The sequence below is a fragment of the Notechis scutatus genome, chromosome 2, assembly GCF_049901735.1.
Source record: "Notechis scutatus isolate UNSWTSFEM ecotype Mainland chromosome 2, rNotScu1.2, whole genome shotgun sequence".
In the NCBI taxonomy this organism is placed as follows: domain Eukaryota; kingdom Metazoa; phylum Chordata; class Lepidosauria; order Squamata; family Elapidae; genus Notechis; species Notechis scutatus.
In genome coordinates this window covers 144,746,717-144,769,829 of record NC_142010.1, presented here as the reverse complement: position 1 = coordinate 144,769,829, position 23,113 = coordinate 144,746,717, and the positions used below count along the sequence as shown (strand labels likewise).

The following is a 23,113-nucleotide window of genomic DNA, read 5'->3' as shown; positions in this document are numbered from 1 at the left end:
CCTCTATTAGGGAACGTAGATTCATAAGAGACATTGCCATGACAATTTTGCATTCAACTGCTTCTTTAAGCAGCATTAAAAGTTGGGTTACTAAACTACTGACAGATTTCGAATGATAACGTCTCATCTGACAAAAAGGTAACAACTCACCTCTTTTGTAGCGGGGACAAGTCCTCATCAAATGGACTTCCATTCCCAGCCAGTTGCTGCTGCCTCTTCCAAATCAGAAGCCTCATTAGAACCTTCTTCTTGGTGTCTTCTAGCTCATTGTCCATCGTCATGAACAGTCCTTGAAGGCTTTGAAGAGACTAAGAAAAGGGATACATGAGTACATATGCAGAAAATGACATTGTCTGGTATGTGAGATATGCAGTGGAGAACTCTGTTAGGGCATGCATATTGTGTGATTGCTAGGAAGAGACATAGATAGCCCACATGTAGAACTTGACCCAACATGTCAACATGTTTATTTAGAGCTTGGGAAAGCAATATTTTACACTGAAGGGTTTGAGGCATTCCAGACATTCCAGCCCAAATTACTATTCCATTATTATTTCTTAATAGGGCTGAAATCAATGAGTTGTGTGTGTGTGTGTGTGTGTGTGTGTGTGTGTGTGTCTGAATTGAATGGAAGAAAATATCTATGTGTATGTGTGCGTGAGAGAGAGAGAGGGAGGGAGGGAGGGAGAAAGAGAATCAACACATGAAGGAACTGGGGAAAGCGACAAAGAGATAGAAAGAAAGAAAATCAAAAACAGAAGACAAATTTCCATCCACTTTTAGCTTTGGCTTTCTCTACTCTGAAAAACATACATCCTACGGCTATTGAGGTGCTTAACCTCTCATTTTTTATTTAGAAAAAATAGGTTTTTAGCCTGAATGCTTGGGAGAAGCAGCCTGTGAAGCTGAACTGAACAAATACAAACAATATTGCCATTACAAATCAGAAGCCATATATATATATTTAGTTTTATGCAATTCTTCTCTCTGGGCAACCTCTTCATCATTTTTACTCCAGCTAAATAGTCAGACAGCTGCAAGAGAATAATGGGCTGCATTCTTTGACTGGTTACAAGGCTGATACAATTTTAGTTTTTTATATATACAATATCAGAAATTCTCATTTGTCAATTTGTTTGATTCTTTTTCAATGGGAGTGCTTCGGCTCTAATCCACAGGAGCTCTTGTAGCCTTCAAAGTAATTTTAAACTTGATAGAGCAAAGCTGTATTTTCTTTTTCTTTAAGGATACAAATTCCTGGTCTCAGGCACTACAGGGCCCAAGTTTTGACAACTCTGTTGGTATTTAAAAATTCATCGGTCAGGGTGAACATCAGTTTTTTTTAGTCCTTACTCAAAGTGGGGAATTTATCTGGCTCTTGGAAATGAAGGGGAATTCTTTCCAATGGGATGAGGGGGTGTAACAACCTTATTAACGCTTCGATTTCTGCAAGTCTTTCCAAGAAATGGTTCTTGGTCTTTTAATTTCCCAAAGATCAATATTTGATATTTACAGTGCAATTCTGTGCGTGAGTGTAAGATCTCTTTTTTTACCTTTAAGCTAAACAAAAATTTGTGTATAGGATTGCAGTCTTAACCTTATTTAATTGCTATATGATAACAACAACAGTAATTTCAGTCCATATACATGCTGAACTATTTAAAAGCCTGTGGAATTGCCCCAACTGCTTGGAGTTTGAGGAACTTGTTTTTGAAATGGAGATTAGAAAACCAATCAATTGGCAATGTGTTATTTGATCCAAATCAAACTGTCACCATTTTTCCAGTCTCCAAAGAATGGGCTACATTCAGTTTAGTTGTCTGGAATGGAGCAGAGGATTGGACTAGGCCCAAGGTCCCTTCCGACTCTGTAATTCTGCTCCTTCAGCAATTTAGAGTATGAATAAGCTGCAAAAAGACTATTTTCCTGCACCAAACACATTTGCTTTGGGTGCCATTTCAAATACCATCCCAGACCAAAGAAGACAGAGAACTTTCTAATACCACCTCCTGTTACTGATTAATCCAGAGAAGGCCAATTTTGTTATCTTTTTATACCAAGCAACTTTTAACCTGTGTTTGTTTAGACCAGTGGTTCCCAAAGTGGGCAATACTGCCCCCTGGGGGGCAGTAGGATGCCTTAGGGGGGCGCTAAGAGGCAAGGGGCTGGCAGGGGGCACTAAGAGGCAGCAGGGGGCATTCAAAGTGCCGGCTCCACAGCCTCCGGTGCAACAGTCAATGGGGTGACCATTGACTGTTGCACCGGAGCCTGTGGAGCCGGCGCCTCGAATACCCTCCTGCTGCCTCTTAGCGCCCCCAAGGAAGTGAGGTAAAAGCGCATGCGCCGCCTCGTAGTTGTGTCACTGGAATTACATAGGGAGGACTTTCGGCATGTTGAGCGTTCCTGGTCAAGGCGAGTGTCGGGAGGTTTTGCTTGGTTGGCCAAGGCCTAGAAGTCGGTGCGAAGCGATGTCAGGGATTACGGGAGGTGGGACAGGCTCTTCTCGGAAGCGGCTGCTGAAGGGAGGGTGCTAAGAGGCAGCAGGGGGGTGTTCGAGGCGCCAGCTCTGCAGGCTCATCCCACTGACTGTTGCACCGGAGCCGGCGTGTTGAATGCAGCGGCGGCAGCACATTGGGAAAGTCACTTTGGCTTTTCTCTACTTTTCCAAAGTGCCACCACTGTCGCATTCTGTCTGTCTGTCTGTCTGTCTGTCTGTCTGTCCATCCATCCAAAAGGTCTTCCTGCCTGCCTACCTGCCTGCCTGTCTTTTTGTCTACCTACCTACCTACCTACCTACCTACCTATCTATCAAAATAGATCTATCTACCTACCTACTTATCCATTCACCCATCCATCCAAAAGCTCTGTCTGTCTGTCTTCCTGCCTGCTTGCTTGCCTGCCTACCTACCTACCTATCTATCCATACATTCATCCAAAAGGTCTGCCTGCCTATCTATCTATCTATCTACCTACCTACCTACCTACCCATACATACATACATCCAAAAGGTCTGTCTGTCTTCCTGCCTGCCTGCCTACCTACCTACCTATCTACCATACATGCATCCAAAAGGTCTGCCTGCCTGCCTGCCTGCCTACCTACCTATCTATCTACCAATCTCTCTCTCTCTCTCTCTCTCTCTCTCTTTCCATCCATCCATGTTCGAAGCGCACGCCCCACAGGCACATCAGGAAAGTAGAGCAAAGCAGTCTGGGAGGGAGGGAGGGAGAGAGAGAGAGAGAGAGAGGCCTGATGCATCAGATTGAAATGAGGCCCAGTTTAGACTGAGGCCCTTTTCCACACTGAAACATCTTTGCCAGCACATTGAAACATCTTTGGCTTCTATTAAAGGTTTTGTGGACCAAACATGGTCAAGACTATCAGGAAACTCTCACATTTTGTTGAGGCTATAAACAGGATCCATTGGATCAGATCTCCTCCCTAAAAAATTACTTTTCCCCAATGTATTACAGTGACAATTCTGAAGAAGGCAAAACCAAAATGTACTGGTAAATTACAAGGAGAACACACACACACTCCCTTCTAACCCTGCTGGAGCAGGTGATTGGACTAGAATAAATATCTCATTATCTTTCTCCTCCCTCCCTGCCTCCTTCTTTATTTCTTTTTCTTTCTGTCCCTTCACGGCAGTGGCTGCACGTTTGAAAAGTAGAGCAAAGCCAGAGGTCGGTAATTTTTGCTGCAAAGAATCACAAAAGCTTCTGGGCTGTGCACAAGAAGGGACACACATGTCAATGCAATTCAGCAACATAAAATAAAGAAATACAAATAAAACAAATCAACAAGTATCGGCCAAGCATCTCTGATTAGATTCTATTCACTACTAGAATCTAATCAGAGATGCTTTGCCAATTCTAGTCCAATGACCTGCTCCAGCAGGGTTAGAAGGGAGTGTGTGTGTATGTGTGTGCATGGCTATCAAAACTCCAAAAACAGGTCAAGTAGCTCTGGGGAGGCCAATCATAAATTAGAACACTTGCTAAACAACCGGCCATCAAGTGAGGACCACTTGTATTTGGTTTGCCAGTTACCTGGAAGTATCTAGGCAACGTTTTGATGACGTCTCATTCATCATCTTCAGGCTTGTGTCTTCTGCTCTGTGCTTCTCAGAGAGTGCTTACTGTGCTTACTCTGAGAAGCACAGAGCAGAAGACACAAACCTGAAGATGATGAATGAGACTTCATCGAAATGTTGCCTAGATACTTCCAATCTTACGCGGGAGAAAACCCGAATAACCAAAGATCCACATATATATATATATAACACTAATACATAAAATACTCATTCTATTCCAATTTGGCTCAGACATTAATGTTAGTTACAATCTTCCATTAATATTAATTAACATCTTTAACATTTCTTTTCTATTAAATATCATACATCCTTAGGAACACTTGTAATATTTCCATACTTTTTTTCATATTTCTCTTCATCTAAATTTTTATAAATCATTAATAACAATTAAAATGTTCCCATCCTTTCCTAATTTCATTCTCTCATTCTCTTTATTTCATTTATTTATTAACAAACATTCCATTACATTACAATAAGTATTTTATCTATCACTTTAACCACACTTGTTTCATATTTTCTAAATTCATTTCTATTTCTAATATAACAATGCTATCTTATGTACCCTTGCAGAATCCTCTCTTTCAATTAAATTTTCACCCATTATCTCTATGTCTTCTAAATAGGCTTATACCTTTAATCCTTGTACGTTTTCTCTGTTTCTCTATATCCTGTTTCTGTCCTTTATAACTTCTTTTCCTTTCCTTCTTCCCCTGTTCTTCTCCCTCCCCTTTTTGACCCCTTGTCTCTCTAATTCTAATTCTCTCTTCTATAATCCTCTCTTCTGTTTCTTCCTAATATTGTAACTGTTTTTCAAACTGTTATTTTTTTGGGGTTGTTTTTACAAATCTTAAATTTTTCATTCTCTTTCCCCACTTTCCTTTTCCCCCCCACATAGAATTAAATAGAATTGATAGAATTGATCATTAAAGACGGCTTCTTCTTTGTCCCGCCCTTCTTGTTCTTCAAGCATTTCTTGTTGTTTCTCATAGTTCCAGATCTCCATTTCTAAAAAATGAAAACGAAGCCAAAAAACCCTCTTCCTTCTCGTGCATCTTCTTTCTATTTTTTAAATTCCATTTTCAGTTCTTCCAAGGGTGATGCCATTTTAAACACTTTTAAACAACCACCCAGTTGATTTTAGTCATTTAAATCCTATAACCAAAAGTTCAAAAATCACCAAGTATTCCAAATAGTCCAAAGCTGTTTCTTCTTGTTTCTTTTTTCCACTTTCTCTTCCTGGGGTTCTATTATCTTGTTACAAAGTTTCAGTTAGAATGTATTTTTAGGAATCTTTTCTTTTTTTTTGTTTTTAATAAAGTTTTATTTGGGTTTTCACACATACAAAATACAAGTAAAACATCTTTTTTGAAAATAGCATGGTCCCGGGTTGAACTTCTTTATAAAGACACAAAACTCAATTTCATGCTCCTTTTTGTATTCTATTCCATATCTTATACTTTTCTAAATTTTCTATATAGTTTTTCCCCTCTTTTAATTTTCTCAATTTTATTTTGATTACCGCATCTCAATTCAAATCATTATATTTATTCTTTTGTCTGTTCTGTTTCAATTTCATATTATCTTTTCTCATTAAACAAATTTTCTCCTGTAGTTACTAATTGGAGAATGACACCTTTATATCTTTTAATTACATCCATTCAATTCTTATTTAAACTTCAATATATACCTTAAGGTTATGACCTTCAATATAATACATAATACATAACTTCCAATTGAATTCTGCTGGTACATTCTTATAATACACCCTATATTCTTAAAAAAAAAGATTTTAATATATGTAATTATAAACCCTCATTCCATTCCAATTCAGTTCTATCATTAATAATCATTAAAATCTTAACATCTTTCACACTTCTTTTCAATTAAATATCATACTTCCTTAAAGACACATATAATCTCCATAATTAATTTTCCCTTATTTCTCTTCACATATGTTTTGTAAATCATTAAATATTCATTTTGTTACATTTATTTATTGACAAGCATTCCACTGAATTACGATAGCAATTTTATCAAATATTTTAATCACACATTGTTTCATATTTTCTAAAATTATTTCTGTTTCTAATATAACAATACTATCTTATGTACCTTTGCAGAATCCCTTTTCCATTAACTTTTCACCCATTATCTCTAAATAGGCCGTTTCTCTATATTTTGTTTCTGTCCTTTATAACTTCTTTTCCTTTCTTTCTTCCCTCTCTTCTTCTCCCTCCCCTTTTTACACCCTTGTCTCTCTACTTCTAATTCTCTCTTCTGCATTTCCCTCTTCTGTTGCTTTCTGATTTTATACTTATTTTTCACTCTATTATTTTTGGAGTTGTTTTTCCCAATCTTAAATTTTCCATTCTCTTTCCCCCCTTTCCTTTTCCCCCCCGCCTAAGATTATTTGTTCATTAAAGATGGCTTCTTCTTTGTCACAATCTTCTTGTTCTGCAGGCATTTCTTGTTGTTTCTCATAATTCCAAATCTCCATTTCTAAAAACTGAAATACGAAGCCAAAAGAACCTCTCCCTTCTTGTGCATCTTCTTTGTACTTTTTAAGTTCCATTTTCAGTTCTTCTAAAAGTGGAGCCATTTTAAACAGTTTTAAACAACCACCCGATTGATTTTAGTCATTCAAATACAATAACCAAAAATCCAGAAATCATCAAGTAATCCAAATAGTCCCAACTTATTTCTTCTTATTTCTTTTTCCACTTTCTCTTCCTGGGGTTTTTGTTGCGATATTTCAGTTAAAATGTATCTTTTGGAAGTCTTGTTGAGATTTTGCTGTAAGTTCTTTTTAATTCCAGGCAGTCTCCTCCCTTCCAGATCCTGCCCTTTTATTCTTTTTCTCTCCTTTCCTGTTTTCAAAAGTATTTGATTATCCAGAAATCTTTATTATCCCTTTGATTTTTTATTTTCAGCATTAAATGCCTATTAATGTCAAAGTGGAATTTTTTCCAATTTCTTGCTTAAGTCTCTTAGCTGTCAGTATAGGAAAAGGAGAAAAAAAAACCAAATCTTTTCCCTTTTCTCTCTCCTTCACAGCTTAAAAATCTTCTTAGGGAACAATGTTATTGTTTTTTTTTAATAGTTTCAATTCCAGGGTACCTTATTTGTTGCTTTTGCTGTTTGACCCAGTCAACCAAAACTTTCTCTTCTTATCTTCCTCCTGCACATTCTTTTCCGGTCGAGTTCTTCTTTGTAGTGGCCATTTCTGACCACCGCTACAACCGCCTTTGGGAAAGGGAGTAATGGCCAGCTGGGGAGGAGAGATGCGGCCCTCCTCAACCCTGCAGGCAGTCTCCCCCCTCTCACCACCTCTACGGGGTGGCTTAGCCCCGAAACCAGCCGGCTCGGGGCGCTCCAGCGGCGAGCACGGATCGAAGCCTCGCAGAAACGAGGTTTCAGTCTGTCGCCGAAGAAGCTCAAACCGGAAGTCCGTATTTTTAGGAATCTTGTTAAGGTTTCACTGTTAATTCCTTTTACTTCCAGGTGGTCTCCTCCATTTTTCCAGATCCCACCCTTTTGTTTTTTCCTTTTCTCTCCTTTCCTTCTTTTAAAAGTTTTTAAATATCCAAGAAATCTTTATTATCCCTTTGACATTTTATTTTCAGCTTAAATGCCTATTAATGTCAAAGTGAATTTTTTTCAGTTTCTTACTTAAGTCTCTTAGCTGTCAGTATGGGGAAGGAAAGAAAAAAAAACCCAAATCTTTTCTCTTCTCTCTCTCCTTCGCCGCTTCAGAAATCTTCTTTGGGAACAATGTTTTTATAGTTCAAATACCAGGGTACCTTATGTTGTTGCTTTTTCAGTTCAACCCGGTCAGTCAAAGCTTTCTCTTCTTATCTTCCTCCTGCACAATCTTTTCTGGTCGGGTTCTTCTTTGAGGTGGCCATTTCTGACCACTGCTGCAACCACCTTCGGGAAAGGGAGTAATGGCCTGCTGGGGAGGAGAGATGCGGCTCTCCTCAACCCTGCTGGCAGTCTCCCCGCTCTTCACCACCTCTATGGGGTGCCTTAGCCCTGAATCCAGCCGGCTTGGGGTGCTCCGGCGGCAAGCACAGATTGAAACCGCGCACAATCGCGGATTTTGATCCGTCGCCGAAGAAGCCCAAACCGGAAGTGGGTAGTCCTCAATTTCTGATCACTCGCTTAGCAGCCGTTCAAAGTTACAATGGAACCCAGAAAAGGTACTTATCAGCTGGATTCAAAGGTCCAACAGCCTCCCCCAAAACCTGCAGTCACATGACTGCATTTTGAGCATCAGCCCTCATTGACAACTGTTTGCAGTGTTCTGTGTTCAGGTGATTGTAAAATGGACGTTTGCTTCTGGTTTCCAGCAAAAAGAAAAAAAATCATTGCAGACAAGGGGTTTGTTTAATAACTACAAAGTTTGTTTAATGACTATGGAACTGTCTTTACAACCACCACATTTGCTTAGCAACAACCACTGCAAAAAAAAAAAGGTTGTAAAATCAGGTATGGCCACATGGTAACCCGCTTAACAATTGGCTCAATTTATGACTGTAATTCCAGGCTCAATTATGGTCATAAATCAATCATAGCCAGCTCAGGAATTCTGGGAGTTGAAGTCCATAAGTCATAAAAGGGCCATGGTTCCCAACTTCTGATATGGAGTCTCAATTTCTTGCTAGTTTTTCAAAAGACAAATAGAACAAAATTTGAGGACATGCTCCTCATGACCACAATGTTTTCTCAATTTCCCTTAACATAAGAAGTTATAGATGAATTCTTCCAAAAGAGGAACAATAGACCTACCATTCCAGGAAATGTTTGCTGAAATATAGCTTTCCTGAAACTCTCTTCCCCTATTGGCATGTCAATAACTTCTAATAAATATTTTATTGCACATTAAGACTCCAACCCCACAAAAATGAATCCCAACCTCACCGAGGGCCTTCTCTTACACAGATCCCCATATTGGAATATATTTTTAAATCATTTGAGATTGAAGAGTGAGCCTAAGCTAAAAATCTACCCAGTTTGCTTGAGTTTTTAATGACAATTATTATTTTTATTTATTATCTTATTGAGCAGCTTCAGTTTTTGGTTATTTTTAATAGAATTGTCACTTAAGTAGTTTAATTGGTTTTTTTTAAGACTGTTTGGAAACTGTGGACTCAGAGTATAAACAGCAAAAAAAAGAAAAGAAAAAGTAACTTTAAAAAATGAAAATAGCAAATAAACCCAAGACTCCATAATAAATTATTTGTAATGTTGGTAACTTACACTTGCTGGCAGGTTCTCTTGCATTGGAAATTGACAGTCCATTGAATTTTGTGACAGTGGAGCTGAGGAACACAAATGCAAGGTTAACAACAACTATAGAAGGTTTTCACATACAAGCTAATTATTGCACACATTTTAGGCTATTGTTTTTTCTTTCATTTATTGAAAGTTGGGCACAAAATTCCCCACTTATAGTAATAATTAGAAAAACAATATTCAGTGGATTTCCGCTGAATAATCCTTAATATGGACTATCCCACCACTTTGATAGTAGGAGTGGGAGGCAGGTATGATTGAATGGGATGAATGAATGAATGAAATTTACCAGCATCCATATTTTTCAAGGCAATAATAATATTAATAAAATAACCCTTGAACGTTATATATCCAAAATACATTTTTGAATGGGTTTATAAGGCTTTAAATTTTATATTTTAGACAGTCGCTATGTTAAAAACAAGAGTTCATTTCAGGGAAAATTTTAAAAGAAAGACCATGAGAGAAATTTGTGCTAAAAACATATTTTAGGGAAGCTTGAGCGTGCATTATAGAAACAACAAATAATAAAAAGTGAAACAGGTAGTCCACGATTGCTTCATTTAGTGACTGTTCACGGTTAGAAGTGATGAAAAAGTAACTTTATCACCAATCCTCATATTTATGACCTTCACAGTGGATAAACCAAGGGAAAGCTAAAATAGGATCATAAGCATGGTTTCTGAAGAATGGATGGAAAAAGTGACAGAGCAGGCAGAGATGGAAAATTAATTGTTTTAATTTAGGAAACAACGCATCCAGTTCTGCTTTCTAGACCGTTTTGTGCTCAGAACAGGAAAAAAAAATACAAAAATTTGGGTGATCCGATTAGTTTGCTGTTATAGAAGTGGCTAATATTCACTAATGATGTAAAAGTAAAAAGTTGATAGAACTCTATTTTGTACTTTACTGCACTGAAAAAAGTTGAAAGCCACTGCTTTTTTTTCTTTCTTCTTTACTTCTTTCCCCTTCTTTTTCCTTCCCCATGTTCTTTTTATTTTTATTTTATTTATATATATATATCCCACCTTTACTGTTTTTATAAAATTCAAGGTGTGAACACACACAATACTTTTTCTTCCTCCTGTTTTCCTCCAAAGAACTCTGTGAGCTGGGTTGAATTAAAAAAGAGTGACTAGCCCAAAGTCACCCAACTGGTTTTCATGGGAAGGCAGGACTAGAACTCACAATCTACCACTTTCTGGCCTGATACCTCATAGTTTCTTGGCTTCTAGCCTGGTACCTTAACCACTAAGCCAAACTGATGCTCTTTATTATCTTCATTTCTCTCTGTATTTGGTATCTATTCAGTTAAACTTCAATAAAAATTTATATAAGCAGAGTTGTGGTTTCATTTAGCGACCAGTTTCTTAACAACTGAGTTGAATTGCGGGTCCCAACTGTGGTCACTAAATGTACATATTTTTATCCCAATGGATGTTTTAAAATAATTCATAAAAAAGACCAATTGGAATATTACATTTTAAGTCTATACAGTGATCCAGATCAAATGACAAAAATGAATTTAGATACAGAACCCTTTAAATTAGCTGCATCTTTTCCTGGACTTGCACGGCTGTTGCCTGAAGCCGATATGCAGTCCTGGGAAAAGACTTGCTTGGTATAATGTGTTCCTGGCAGATGCTATGCACATGCCCAGACACGTTCCATTTGGCCCTTCACGTCCATATCCCTGTATGGGTTGATCGCTTTTCAAATGTTGACAACAAAATGGATCAGATATGTGCTAATACACAGATGTATCTTATCTACTGTTGTTAAATGGGAAGTGCTTCATTTATTTGTTCCTGGACAAACCCAGAGAAAACCTTCTTCTGTTTGCTTAATAATAAGTTTATCATTATTTACCAAGGCATGGTAAGAAATGAAAAAATAAACAAACAATAATTACAAATCAATCAAATAACATTAGCGAGCTTAAGACCAAGGGTATTCATAATTTGAAGCAGATGTTAATAGAAAGCTGACAGTTAAATAAGAAGAGGCTGAAATAACCAGACCATACACACACACACACACACACACACACACACACACACACACACACAAAATCCAATAAAAAGGTCTTTAAATAAGAGATGGTATTCAGCAGTTCTGACCAGTTCTGGAGAACTGGTAACGGAAATTTTTAGTAGCTTGGAGAACCAGCAAATATCACCTCTGACTGGAGATTTTACAGTATCCTTCTGCCACGCTCACAGAACCAGTAGTAAAAAAAAAAAATTTGAATCCCACCACTGCTTTAAACCCCTTTCAAAAAGTTGTAACATGTTCACAGAGAGAAATTGAGCTGATTTTAGGGTCATAAATCTAGATGCTTAAAATCCCAGAACTAATAGCTGTGGCAGAAGGAATTGAAGGAAGAAACAAAAAAAGACCCTATTTAGAAGAGCATTTAAGAAAAAACTATTGGAAGAGATGAGAGAAAGCAGATCCTGGAAAGTACCAAAATTTTAAACTTAGCTCTGATGCACATGGGAGGTAGTGAAGAACCCTGTGCTCTACTGAAACATGGGAATAATATGGAAGGCCCAGAGTAGCTCAAATGGCATCGCTCTGGATGAAGATTAGGGAAAAGAGAAAAGACTCAAAGGCAGGTCATCCGTTCTTAATTTTATGTCCTATGCAGTAAACAAAAAGACAACACTGATGCTATCAGGATGTGGCTATAACTTCCCTTGTTATCTCTTCCAACTTCTTTTCTTGCTTGCCAAAGTATTTTGACTAAATTTTTTACTCTTATCCCAGAAGATTGGGCAACTAGGAGTTAAGTGAGGGCTAATATGAATTTAGAATAGAATAGAATAACAGGGTTGGAAGGGACCTTGGGGGTCTTCTAGTCCAACCCCCTGCCTAGGCAGGAAACCCCCCACTACTTGAGACAAATGGTTATCCAATCTCTTCTTAAAAACTTCCAGTGTTGGAGCATTTACAACTTCTGGGGGCAAGTTGTTCCATTGTACTAACTGTCAGGAAATGTCTCCTTAGTTCTAAGTTGCTTCTCTCCTTGATTAGTTTCCACCCATTGCTTCTTTACCCTGCTCTCAGATGCTTTGGAGAATAGCTTATTTGTGGCAGCCCCATAGATATTGGAACACTGCTATCATGTTCCCCCTAGTCCTTCTTTTCTTCAAACTAGACATACCCAGTTCCTGCAACCGTTCTTCATATGTTTTAGTCTCCAGTTCCCTAATCATCATATGTTATGTGTGATGTCTCTTCCCTTATCATCAAGCTGCAGTGTTCTGGTACAGTCCTTTCTTCCAATGCAAATTAGTGCAATAAAAATCCCAGTCTCAGGGCACAACAAATAACAAAGCAGATGTTATAATATCAGGTGATGTTGCAGGGAGCGATTCCAAAGGACAAGTTCCCATCAACCTGGCTTCCCTATGCAGGGAGGAATGTCACCATCACTAGTAACCACTCGGAGGATACCTGTAGTATCTCTTTGAAGCCAGGACATGGATCTGCCATGCATGAATTTTCTCAGTTATATGTTTTCCTCCACTCATAGATTTGAAGAGATAAGGAATATGGCAATTTATTCATTTAAAAAACAAACATATCTACTACCTGTCTCACTGTCTAAGTGACAGTTTTCAAGTAAAAAGATATAAAATCCATATAAAAATTCATACAAAAACATCTCAGCGGCAGCATATCCCTTCTTCCCACCTTTGTTGATTTCCTTTGCTTAGTCAATCCGCTATGCAAAAAAAGGGTATGGGCGTATTAACATATGTGAAAAAGAATCCTTTCCATTTTAAAAATATTTCTTTTAAGATGGAAAAGTTATTTATTTAAAATAAATTATATGACCACATATAAAGCAACTCTGGGTGATTGCTTAGGACTTAGTACAGTACAGTATCCACTCCACAAGTATAAATTTATGCCACTTATTACTGTCTATGGAGATCCTCAATCATTCAGGTCATTGTGTTCTCAAAAGTGCTTTTTCAAAAGGCAACTGGACTTTTCTTTGTTTTTCTTGCAGATGTTTCACTTCTCATCCAATCATCATCCATCGGTGGAAACGTCTTCAAGGAAAAAGCACTTTTGAGACAATTACGCGGCTTACATTGACATTTTCTGGACTAGATCGACTCTGAAAACTCAAATGACTTATTAATAGTGAGGATACTCTGCATGACTATGTAATAATTATAAGACTGTACATAAGAGTTTTTAATATCTGTACTGTACTGATCACAGGAGTGAAATATGACAGGAGTTTGATCCACTAAAGAGTTTTATATTAACCCTAGGTTCATATCTTGGGTGTCCATATATGGCTAGGATCGACCATGGGTGGTTCTGTTGCCAAGATTCCTTGTTGTATGTGCACCAAGCAAGCAAGACTGGAAGGGATGATTTTTATTTTTATTTTTTGGGTACAGTATTTTCACTCCGTTTTCAGTGCCCAGACTTCTCAAATGTTCCTTGTGTTATGTCCTTACCTCTGGTGTTGCCCTTCATCTGCTGGAAGCTTTCCCAGAGAGCTTGAATCTCCTGAAGTCTGTACTGCAGCTTCTGTAGGCTGAATCGAAACATCAGTTCTTCCCGCTGACGTTCGATGACAAGGGGAAGATGTTGATGCTGCGAGAGGGAGAAATGAGACATGATTCTCCCTGCTGTGTTTTTTTTTAGGCAGAACTCTTTCGGGTAATAAAAGTTGGAAGGATACATCAGGCCAGAGACCTTACAGGCCAGAGACCCTATATACCAGGGTTATTAAACTCGCGGGCCGCGGGCTGGATGAACCATGCCATGGCCACACCCACGCCTGGTTTAGCGAAGGGGGGGGAAAGTCACAATAAGTCACATGGCCAGTGGTGAAATGCTACCGGTTCAGCCAAACTGGTAGTAAAAAAAAGCTCCCGTGATCGGCTGAGAGGAGAAAGAAGGGGAAAGCGCAGGATCGGCCCTCCCCACGCTAGGTGCACGCACGAACACCTGAAGTGTGCGATCACCAAACTGGTAGGGAGACTGGTAGAATCCCACCAATGCACATGATGCCGCAGTGACGATGCGAGTTTGACACCCCCGCTATACACAATGGAATGTCCCAAGTCAGCAGTCAAAAGAGACTGGAAGCAGCAGATTTTTAGCATAGCTTGTATCTCTTATGCTGATTTTTACAAATACAAATAAAGAGAGAAGTGATATTTGATGGAGCTTGTAACATGGAAGGCATAGGCAACCTTGGGATGCCAAGGTCTAGAATGAGTTTTGCAATCACTGGAAGTTGTGGGGGCTCCTTAGCAACAAATAATAGCTGCCCTGCTTCCATTTTTAACCATTATCTAACAGGTGGAATTTAAGAATCCGAGCAATTATTTAGGTGTCAGAAACAGATGTGGAAAATCTCTTACCTGCTGGTGAACTGCTGTTTGCTCTGCTTCCAAGATCCTTTTTATAATATTTGCCAGTTGCAGTGGATCTTTCCGATATCTGCTCTATAATTATTAAGAAGGTGGCATCTGTTAATACTTGTCATCCTTCTTCCCTTCCACTATTCTTCCCCACAATGTTCACCTAGAATTGATGTACCAGCTAATTTTTTTTATCTATTTAGTAAAATTCTACATCACCCATCTCGCCTAAGTGACTCTGGGCAGTTCATAGCAACATAATAAAATCATATGAACACCTAAATAAAAGTGTAGATTTAAAAAAATGCCCTTCTCTAAGATTGTTGAAGGAAGACTGAGCCAAGGTAGTCAATGAACATCACTAAAAGTAAGTCAGATTCCATTCTTGAAGCTCAAGGAGCCTCCTAGCTATCAAAGAGCATTGTCGGGTAATTTTTGCATGTGGTCCTGACTTCCTTCTGGTGCAATTTCAAGGTTCTGTACAAATAGGAAACTCCTGACTGCAACAGCATGTACCAATGCAGAAGCAGGAATGAATCAAAATATAGTGTGATGCATGGGAATTCTGTGGAGTCATGACAACTGGCATGGCTGCATAAAAAGATGTTAATTCAGAATCATCAATCTCAGAGATATGCCCCTAGGGCAAACCAACAGGAAGCTTGCAATTTACTTTCTTTTTTTCTGGGTTTGGGGTCTGGTGGGAGGGTATGTGGGAGGGGGGAGATTTTGTTTGAATGCAAAACTGAAAGCATAAATCTGATGCACCCAATTACAGACTATTCTGAACAAAAAAGGAGGGGGAATTTGCCCCTTCCTGGCTTGATACGAAGACAAAGGAATCCTGCCTCAGTAAAGGAAGAGGGGAAAAAAAGGATCAAAGGAAGCAAATTTGATTGCCTTTGAAAGCCAAAGCATAGGATATTTGAAAAGTCTCTTGCGTAAAAGGGGAAGAGGGGGTATTCTTGCCCCTCCCTGCAATTCAAACTGAGGCACAGAGCTTAGCATTCCACATTGACTCCTGGCTTCAACATTACTTTGCTTTATCACAAATCCAAATTAACTGTCTTTATTCAGGACTTCAAAAAACCACATCTTTTTACTATTCTGTATCCTGTACAGATGCAGATAGATAAACTCCACAAAACATCCATAACAAAGTACTTTTATTGGTTCATCAGGTATCCTCATAACTCACATTTGTGATGAAGTTCTTTAATGACCAATCCTTTGCATATCTGTCTTGTAGGTAAAAAGATGTTTTATCTCCTATCCTTTTTCTCCCATCTTGTAATGATAGAGGTGGAACAGTTACCACGAGTCCATGAGTTCAGCCAAGAATAAGGAAAACTCCCCAACCCATCGAGGGTCAATTTAGTGACCAATTAGGTTTACAGATGTGGTCACGTGACATGGACTACATTTCCCAGGATACCTTAACTACATTTACCATGATGCATTCCCTTAAGGGAACAGCTCACAATTGCTACCTAACTGTCCAATTCCCATACACTGGCTGGAAAGCACACAGATCAAATTCTGAATTGGTCTCTGGTTGATTGAGATCTGTGAGGTTCAATTTTCAAGAAGCAGCCTGCATGTTATGCTTGGCTGTGATTCCCTGCTGGAACTGCAGATGAAAATATGCCTATTCTTGCCTTTTTCTGGCAAATTAAGTAATCAGGAAACCCATCCTAAGGCCTTTTTTTTTTTTTCTGTGATGAAACAACTCAACTCAGTTACGAGACAGTAAAGCATTGACTATCAGCAATCTTTGTAATTATTTCCCTCATCCCAGACAGGAAGACACCCCTTTTCTTTAATCTAGGGAATGCTGCCTGAAATGTTTAGTTTAGTTAAGCTAAAGCCCAGGCCCTTTTTTCTACCATTTTAAAAAGGAGACAACAGTAGAAGGAACTCTCGTTTCTTCTGCTGTCTAGAAAAGAAGATGGAAGTTTAAACCACAGGACTCAGCATTACGATGGATGACACACACACAAGATATCCGCATTGTTGTAGGACCGAAGAGGATCCTTTCGGTGACATACCACCTTCACATTACATCCTTCCATACCTCAATGTTGGCAACAAACTGAAGAATCTGAGCAGCAGAATTGCAGTTCTTGTTGGCAAGATCTCGTATCTTCTCCACCATGGCAGACAGCAGCCTTCCAGCCAGAAGAGTACAGAAAGAATCTGATCTGTTGATAAATTCCCTAGGGAGAATGTCGGGAGCGGGAAGGGAAATAGGACAAAAAAGGTAAAAATAATGAAGGGTAGAGATCCAGGCTACTATGCCTGCACCCAAGCCATCTCCCTCTTCAAAGTTCCTAAACTCAGCTGGTTCGAACTAGAGAAAGTTGGATGCCTAGCAGCAAAAAATCCTTGTGCTATTTCTTCTGCCTTTGTCTATGAAGACTCCTACTCTGCCAGAATAAAGAAGCTGGTCCTTGAAAAAGAAGGCAATTGAAACAATGCAAGGGAGTAAGAAGCGATCTGGAGGAAAGGAGCAGGAATAAGGAACATGAAAAAGAAAGGAAAAGAAGCTGAAAGTCAAAGTTGAAGTCCTGAAAATGTTGGGCAGAGCAGTGCCAGCAGAGAGAAGAAATTTAATGATGGTGGCAGGCAGCAGTAGAAAGCAGAAGCATCGGTAACCATCCAGAGCATGGTGGACAGAGCAACACCAAAACTAGAGGAGCAAGTGGAAAGGGCAACAAGCAACAAGTCCAATTTGGATTACAACAGTTAGAAGGAGGAAGCCTCCAACAAGGAGGCTGAGAAAAAGCCAAACAAACCCCACTGAGGTGAGCCCTGTGTACTGGTAGGGCATGTGAGAGGTAATAAAAGACACTTGAAGCTTTGATTTGAGTGAAAACTTAGTTTGCAACATTTTGATAACAGAAAGACCCTGTTCACAAGAATACATATTCTCCTAGCTAAATTTGTGACTCTTCCCAACCTAATCTATCACGTAAATCAGGGGTCCCCAACCACCGGTCCGCGGACCGGTACCGGTCCGTGGAACAAGTCCTACCAGGACGCTGGCTTGCTGGGTGCCGCCATCTTGTTTTGATGAAAAAGTGCTTCCGGTGAGCTTTTCCGGGTAGAAAGCTCACCAGAAGCACTTTTTCATCAAAAAAAGATGGCGGCGCCCAGCTAATGCCAGTACCGGGCCGCGCCATGAAAAAGGTTGGGGATACCGGGCCGCGGCGTAAAAAAGGTTGGGGATCACTGACGTAAATCATTACCAAGAAAAGGGTAACACTCTTAAACCTCACTTAGCATTGTCAACTTTCTTGGAAAGATCTGAGAAAAATGAAGACATATTACCCATCTTATTATATATTCTCTTCATATTACTCATGGATTTCTAAGAGATTGACTAAGATGATTTCTGAGTCAAAGCCTGAAATGTAAGGATGATCTAGAAATGATAACTATAGCACAATTCTATCGAATGAGGAATTATTCCAAATTTATGATCTGTCAATAAAATAATCAGATGGAAATAGAACAAGCTATACCCACCTGTACATTAGTAACATGGGATTAAAAACCATACCTTGCCAGAGGTGATTAAATTTACCATTCATTACCTTTTTAGCAGACTTACCATGGCTCAGTTTCCAGCCATTCCCCTAGGATACAACGTAGAGTATGTGGAAATTCTTCATACAAGCCATTGAACCTCTCCGGAGGCATGGTGGAGACATAGCTCCACAGGGATGTGTTGGTATTGGTCATCTAAAATGGTAAAAACTAATGTTCATTATTGCAATCTGTCACACAGAAGATGTTACAACATACAGTGTTGACTAATGTGTCATTTCCTGCTTGAGGGGCCTTTTCCACTAATTCGGGTCCAAAACTAGCCCCAATACAAAAATCAAATAGTTTTTCATACCTTTCTAGATGTATTAGACTACAATCCCTAAAATTTAAAACAGGTTCTATGAATCAGTAGAGTAGCAGGTTCAAAGCAGTTTATTTATGATTGTTCACATCAAGTCCCCATCTGATGCCATCCAATTGTGTTGGAATTCACCAACTTAATTCCCTGCCCTCATATCTCATGAAATGTCTTATACCAGTGCTAATTTCATCATGGATATATCTTGTTTTATGGTGTGTGTTCAAACCTTTTCAGAAACCTTAAGAATCACAAGTTAACAGATCTCATTCAGGAGAGAAAGAAAACAGTAGAACAATCTACCTTAGTTAAGTTTGATACTGAGCAGATACGGTTCAGTCAATAGGCTACAATTTGGCTGAAACTTCTTCATCCCTAACAGAATGAAGTAAATATTTACAGTAAAAGCAGAAGTGAAGCCCTGTTATAAGATCTGTATTTTCTTTCAGGCCTTTGGCAAGGGTGAATTAAGGCTTTCTTAGATTGCCAGAGTTTCTTTCTTTTTTGTTACAGTCTGGTTTGCCTCACCTTTGTCATCTCTTATTCTTTTAGTTTTGCTTCTTATTGTATGTTTAAAAATGAATTTACATGTGAGCTGCACAGGATCATTGAGAGTCAGGTGACAAATTTAACAAGTAAATAAATAACAGATTATTGCCTCTGACAATTAAAAATAACTGTCCCACTTTATACCCTCATGGGTTTAATTTGGAGCTTTTATCTTCCCACAGTTTTCATGGCTTTAATTGATGTTTCCCACAGTCAGTTCTAAATTGCAGTTGTCAGTTTACATTCTAAACGTCTCTATCCCAGAAAATTCCAGCTCCTACCATATCTCCAAAAGATATGAACTTATTTTTTGCAAAGAATCTTTCAAAGTATGTAAATCAGACTCCAATCCCTTCTCCATTTATTTTTTATCTTTATTTATAAAAGTAATAAAGGCAGGATTGAAAAAAAAATCCCTACTGCCCCTTTGTCAACATTTGTCTCTACAAATGTAAATTCCTCCTCCTGTTCTCTTCCATCCCTCTCCCTCCCTCCCTCCACCCTCTCTCTCTCTTTCACATACACACACACACACTCACACATTAATAGGAAAAACATAACAAAGAAAAAGGGGGAAATAGAATATATACATAGAATTAACCTCTCCCCCCAAGAATCTGGCTTTTTTTGGAGTAGCTCCCACCAATGCTGCCCCTGGAGGCATCCTTAGTTCCAACCTTCCTTGTATCCTGAATGACTCTGAAAATTGTTTTTTCCTCAGTAAACACTCTGATGTCGATGGGACCACTGAGTTTAAATGAGAGGAAAACACTGCTAGGCTTTTATGAGATTGGGCGCAAATCGTTTTTGTTTTGTCTTGTTGTGCATGGACCAGAGCAGGGGTGGGAAACTACCAGTTCGCACCCATTTTCTAGAACCAGTTGTTAACATTCTAAGCAGTTCGGAGAACCGGTTGTTAGAAGAAATTACTGGCCTAATCCTGTAAGGAAGGCAGGAAGGAAACATTCTGGTGTTGCTTACAGAAACTGCCTCTCCATTAACCCTTGTTACATTCTTTGCAGGACTAGACTTCCTGTATCTGGAACTTCTCTGAAGTTTTTTCCCCCTCCTTTGCTGGTACTTTGCTTGTGTGGAGTGACCATTCAAAGTTACAATGGCACTGAAAAAAGTGACTTATGACCATTTTTCACACTTACGGCTGTTGCAGCATCCCCAGTCATGAAAGGCCAGGCGAGGAGATGCGTGCCTCGATGTGAGTGATATTGAGTTGGCCACACCCAGCAATAACATGACCACCAAGCCATGTCCACCCAGACACATGACCACCAAGCCACACCCACTACCTAAGCCACGCCCAAAGAACTGGTTGTTAAAAATTTTGAATCCCACCCCTGGGCCAGAGTATGTTTGAATCATTGAACATCTCCTGTCTTATTAGATTTATTGTTAGGGTTTATCTACCACGCCAGAGGTGGTATTCAGCAGGTTCTGATCAGTTCTGGAGAACTGGTAGCCAGAATTTTGAGTAGTTCGGAGAACTGGCAAATATCACCTCTGACTGGAGATTTTACAGTATCCTTCCCCTGCCACGCCCACCAAGCCATGCCCACAGAACCGGTAGTGCAAAAAATGGAATCCCACCATTGTACCACGCTACTAGTTTTCAAACCAAGCAGCTGAGTTCAACATAAATGCCAAGAAAATTAGACTATGGCTTAGCACGTGGAACTGAATAACTGAATGTCAAGTGTTAGGATATGTGCAGAGTAACCCTTGTATAAAAAGGATATGCACACGGAAAACGGTTTATGAGAACAGCTATGAAGAAATATATAGCCACACAGAATTAAACAAGTTGTATTAATGTTTACTTGAAGAAATAGCACAGTCCAATAAACAGTCCATGTCATACACATTTTTAACAGTCCAGAAATATCCAGTTAGAAAGTCTTCTTACATCTAGTTATAAAGTCTTCTTACCGGTTCCATGTCTTTTACAGCAGACAAATATCAAACCATAATACAACAAATAACCTTCGATATCAACAGAATATCAAAATAAACAGGGTTAGTCAGTATCGGTCCATAGTCAGTCAGTATCTGTATCAAGAGAGATCATCAGTGAAAAAGAGAAAGAGAATTAAACCATGATCTATAGCTCCCTCTTATGGCAACTTGTAGCATAATTAACCAACCAGAATGGGCGTTGGTTCTTACCTGACACGCCATTTCTCTTCGAGCTGCGAGGATCATCCAGAGAGTGGGAGGTGCTTCAGTCTGTGTTGTTGTAGGCTGAGCTTAATTACTGAGGAACGCTCCACCTTCCATCACGTGGCTCCCTTGTAGCATTCCCCAGTTTATGCGAAGGCGAGAGGGAAGAGAAATTCGTACTCTCATCTTACTGGACTTAAGGGTTCATTGGCCGAAACAAGACCCCACCAGACGGTGAAAAAATAAGGGTGGGGCTGGATGATCCTTGCAGCTCGAAGAGAAATGGCGTGTCAGGTAAGAACCAACGCCCATTCTCCTTACAGCTGCTCGGATCATCCAGAGAGTGGGACATACCAAAGCTTGGCTGTCCTACGGGAGGGACTCCGTCTGGTTCGGGAGCCTCTCCGGGTCCTTGAGGACCCGCTGAAGGACTCGTCTGCCAAACGAGGCCTCCGCTGAGGCAAATATGTCGATCTTATAATGCCTAATGAAGGGAGACGGGGAGGCCCAGGTGGCAGCCCGGCAAATATCAGTGATTGGGGCTTGGGTGGCCCAAGCTGCCGAGGTAGCCGCACTTCTGGTGGAATGTGCTGTTATTCCACTGGGTACTGGCAGAGCCTGAGACAAGTAAGCTTTAGAAATAGTAGCTCTGATTCAGCGGCCGATGGTTGAAGGGGACACTTTGTGGCCCAATGTCTTGGGTTGAAAGGAAAGGAATAGGGATTCGGACCTCCTAAAGGGCTGGGTGCACTTAATGTAAATGCGAGGGGCACGTCTCCCATCCAGGGTGTGCCAAAGCGTCTCCCACTCCCGCGAGGGATTGGGGCAGAAGTTTGGGAGCGTGAGTTCCTGTGCCCTGTGGAAGGCTGAGTTGACCTTGGGCAAGAAGGTAGGGTCGGGCCGGAGGACCACCCAGTCGGCATGGAAGATGCAAAGGTCCTTTCTCACCGACAAAGCTACGATCTCCGAGATTCGGCGAGCCGATGTAATGGCCACCAGGAACACAACTTTGAATGTTAAAAACTGGAGGGTGGATTCCCTTAGAGGCTCAAAGGGGTGTTTAGTAAGGGACACAAGGACCCTATTGAGGTCCCAAGTAGGATATCGGTGAACGGTTGGGGGACACAAATTAGTGGCTCCTCTGAGGAATGCCCTAATGCGAGGGTGGTGGGAAAGGGAACCAAGGTTGTCGCAAGCGATAACAGTTGTGAGGGCTGCGACCTGCCGTCTCAAGGTGTTAGGGGAAAGCCCTTTCTTCAGACCCTCTTGGAGGAAATCCAAAACCCGAGCGATGGAGGGTGAAAGCGGGTTGACCTGGAATTTATGGCACCACTTGCAGAAAGTATTCCAAGTGGCATCGTATATTCGGGTAGTTGAGGGCCGTCTGGCGGCTAAAATGGTATCAATAACCTGGTCAGAGAGCTTCTCGTTTCTTAGGCAGTTCCGCTCAACCTCCAAACGGCTAACTGGAGCCATCGGGGATCCGGATGCCGGAGGGGCCCCTGAGAAAGGGAGATCCTGTTCGGGGGATTTTCCAGGGATAGGTTGCGGAGGTCCGCAAACCATGGGCGTCTGGGCCAGTAGGGGGCCACCAGAAGCAGTTCTGCCTTCTCGTGGATCAGTTTCCGGATGACTCTGGGAACTAGGGCTAATGGGGGAATGCGATAGAAGCCCTGGGGGCCAGGGGCAACG

General features: G+C 40.2%; 1 protein-coding gene across 4 annotated transcripts in view; it reads right to left on the bottom strand.

Moving 5' to 3' along the window:
* Window positions 1-23,113, bottom strand: part of STAT6 (signal transducer and activator of transcription 6) — a 92,211-nt gene that overhangs the window by 33,643 nt on the left and 35,455 nt on the right. For 3 of the 4 annotated variants that reach the window (XM_026673896.2, XM_087956503.1, XM_087956504.1), the window contains 6 exons: window positions 18,404-18,534; window positions 16,865-17,006; window positions 14,791-14,874; window positions 13,876-14,014; window positions 9,356-9,417; window positions 151-308 (listed from right to left, as the gene is read on the bottom strand). In XM_026673896.2, coding sequence (XP_026529681.1) covers window positions 151-308; window positions 9,356-9,417; window positions 13,876-14,014; window positions 14,791-14,874; window positions 16,865-17,006; window positions 18,404-18,534 — 716 coding nt within the window. Of the gene's footprint in view, window positions 1-150; window positions 309-9,355; window positions 9,418-13,875; window positions 14,015-14,790; window positions 14,875-16,864; window positions 17,007-18,403; window positions 18,535-21,190; window positions 21,256-23,113 lie in introns of those variants that run through there. The other variant, XM_087956505.1, reaches the window with a different exon arrangement.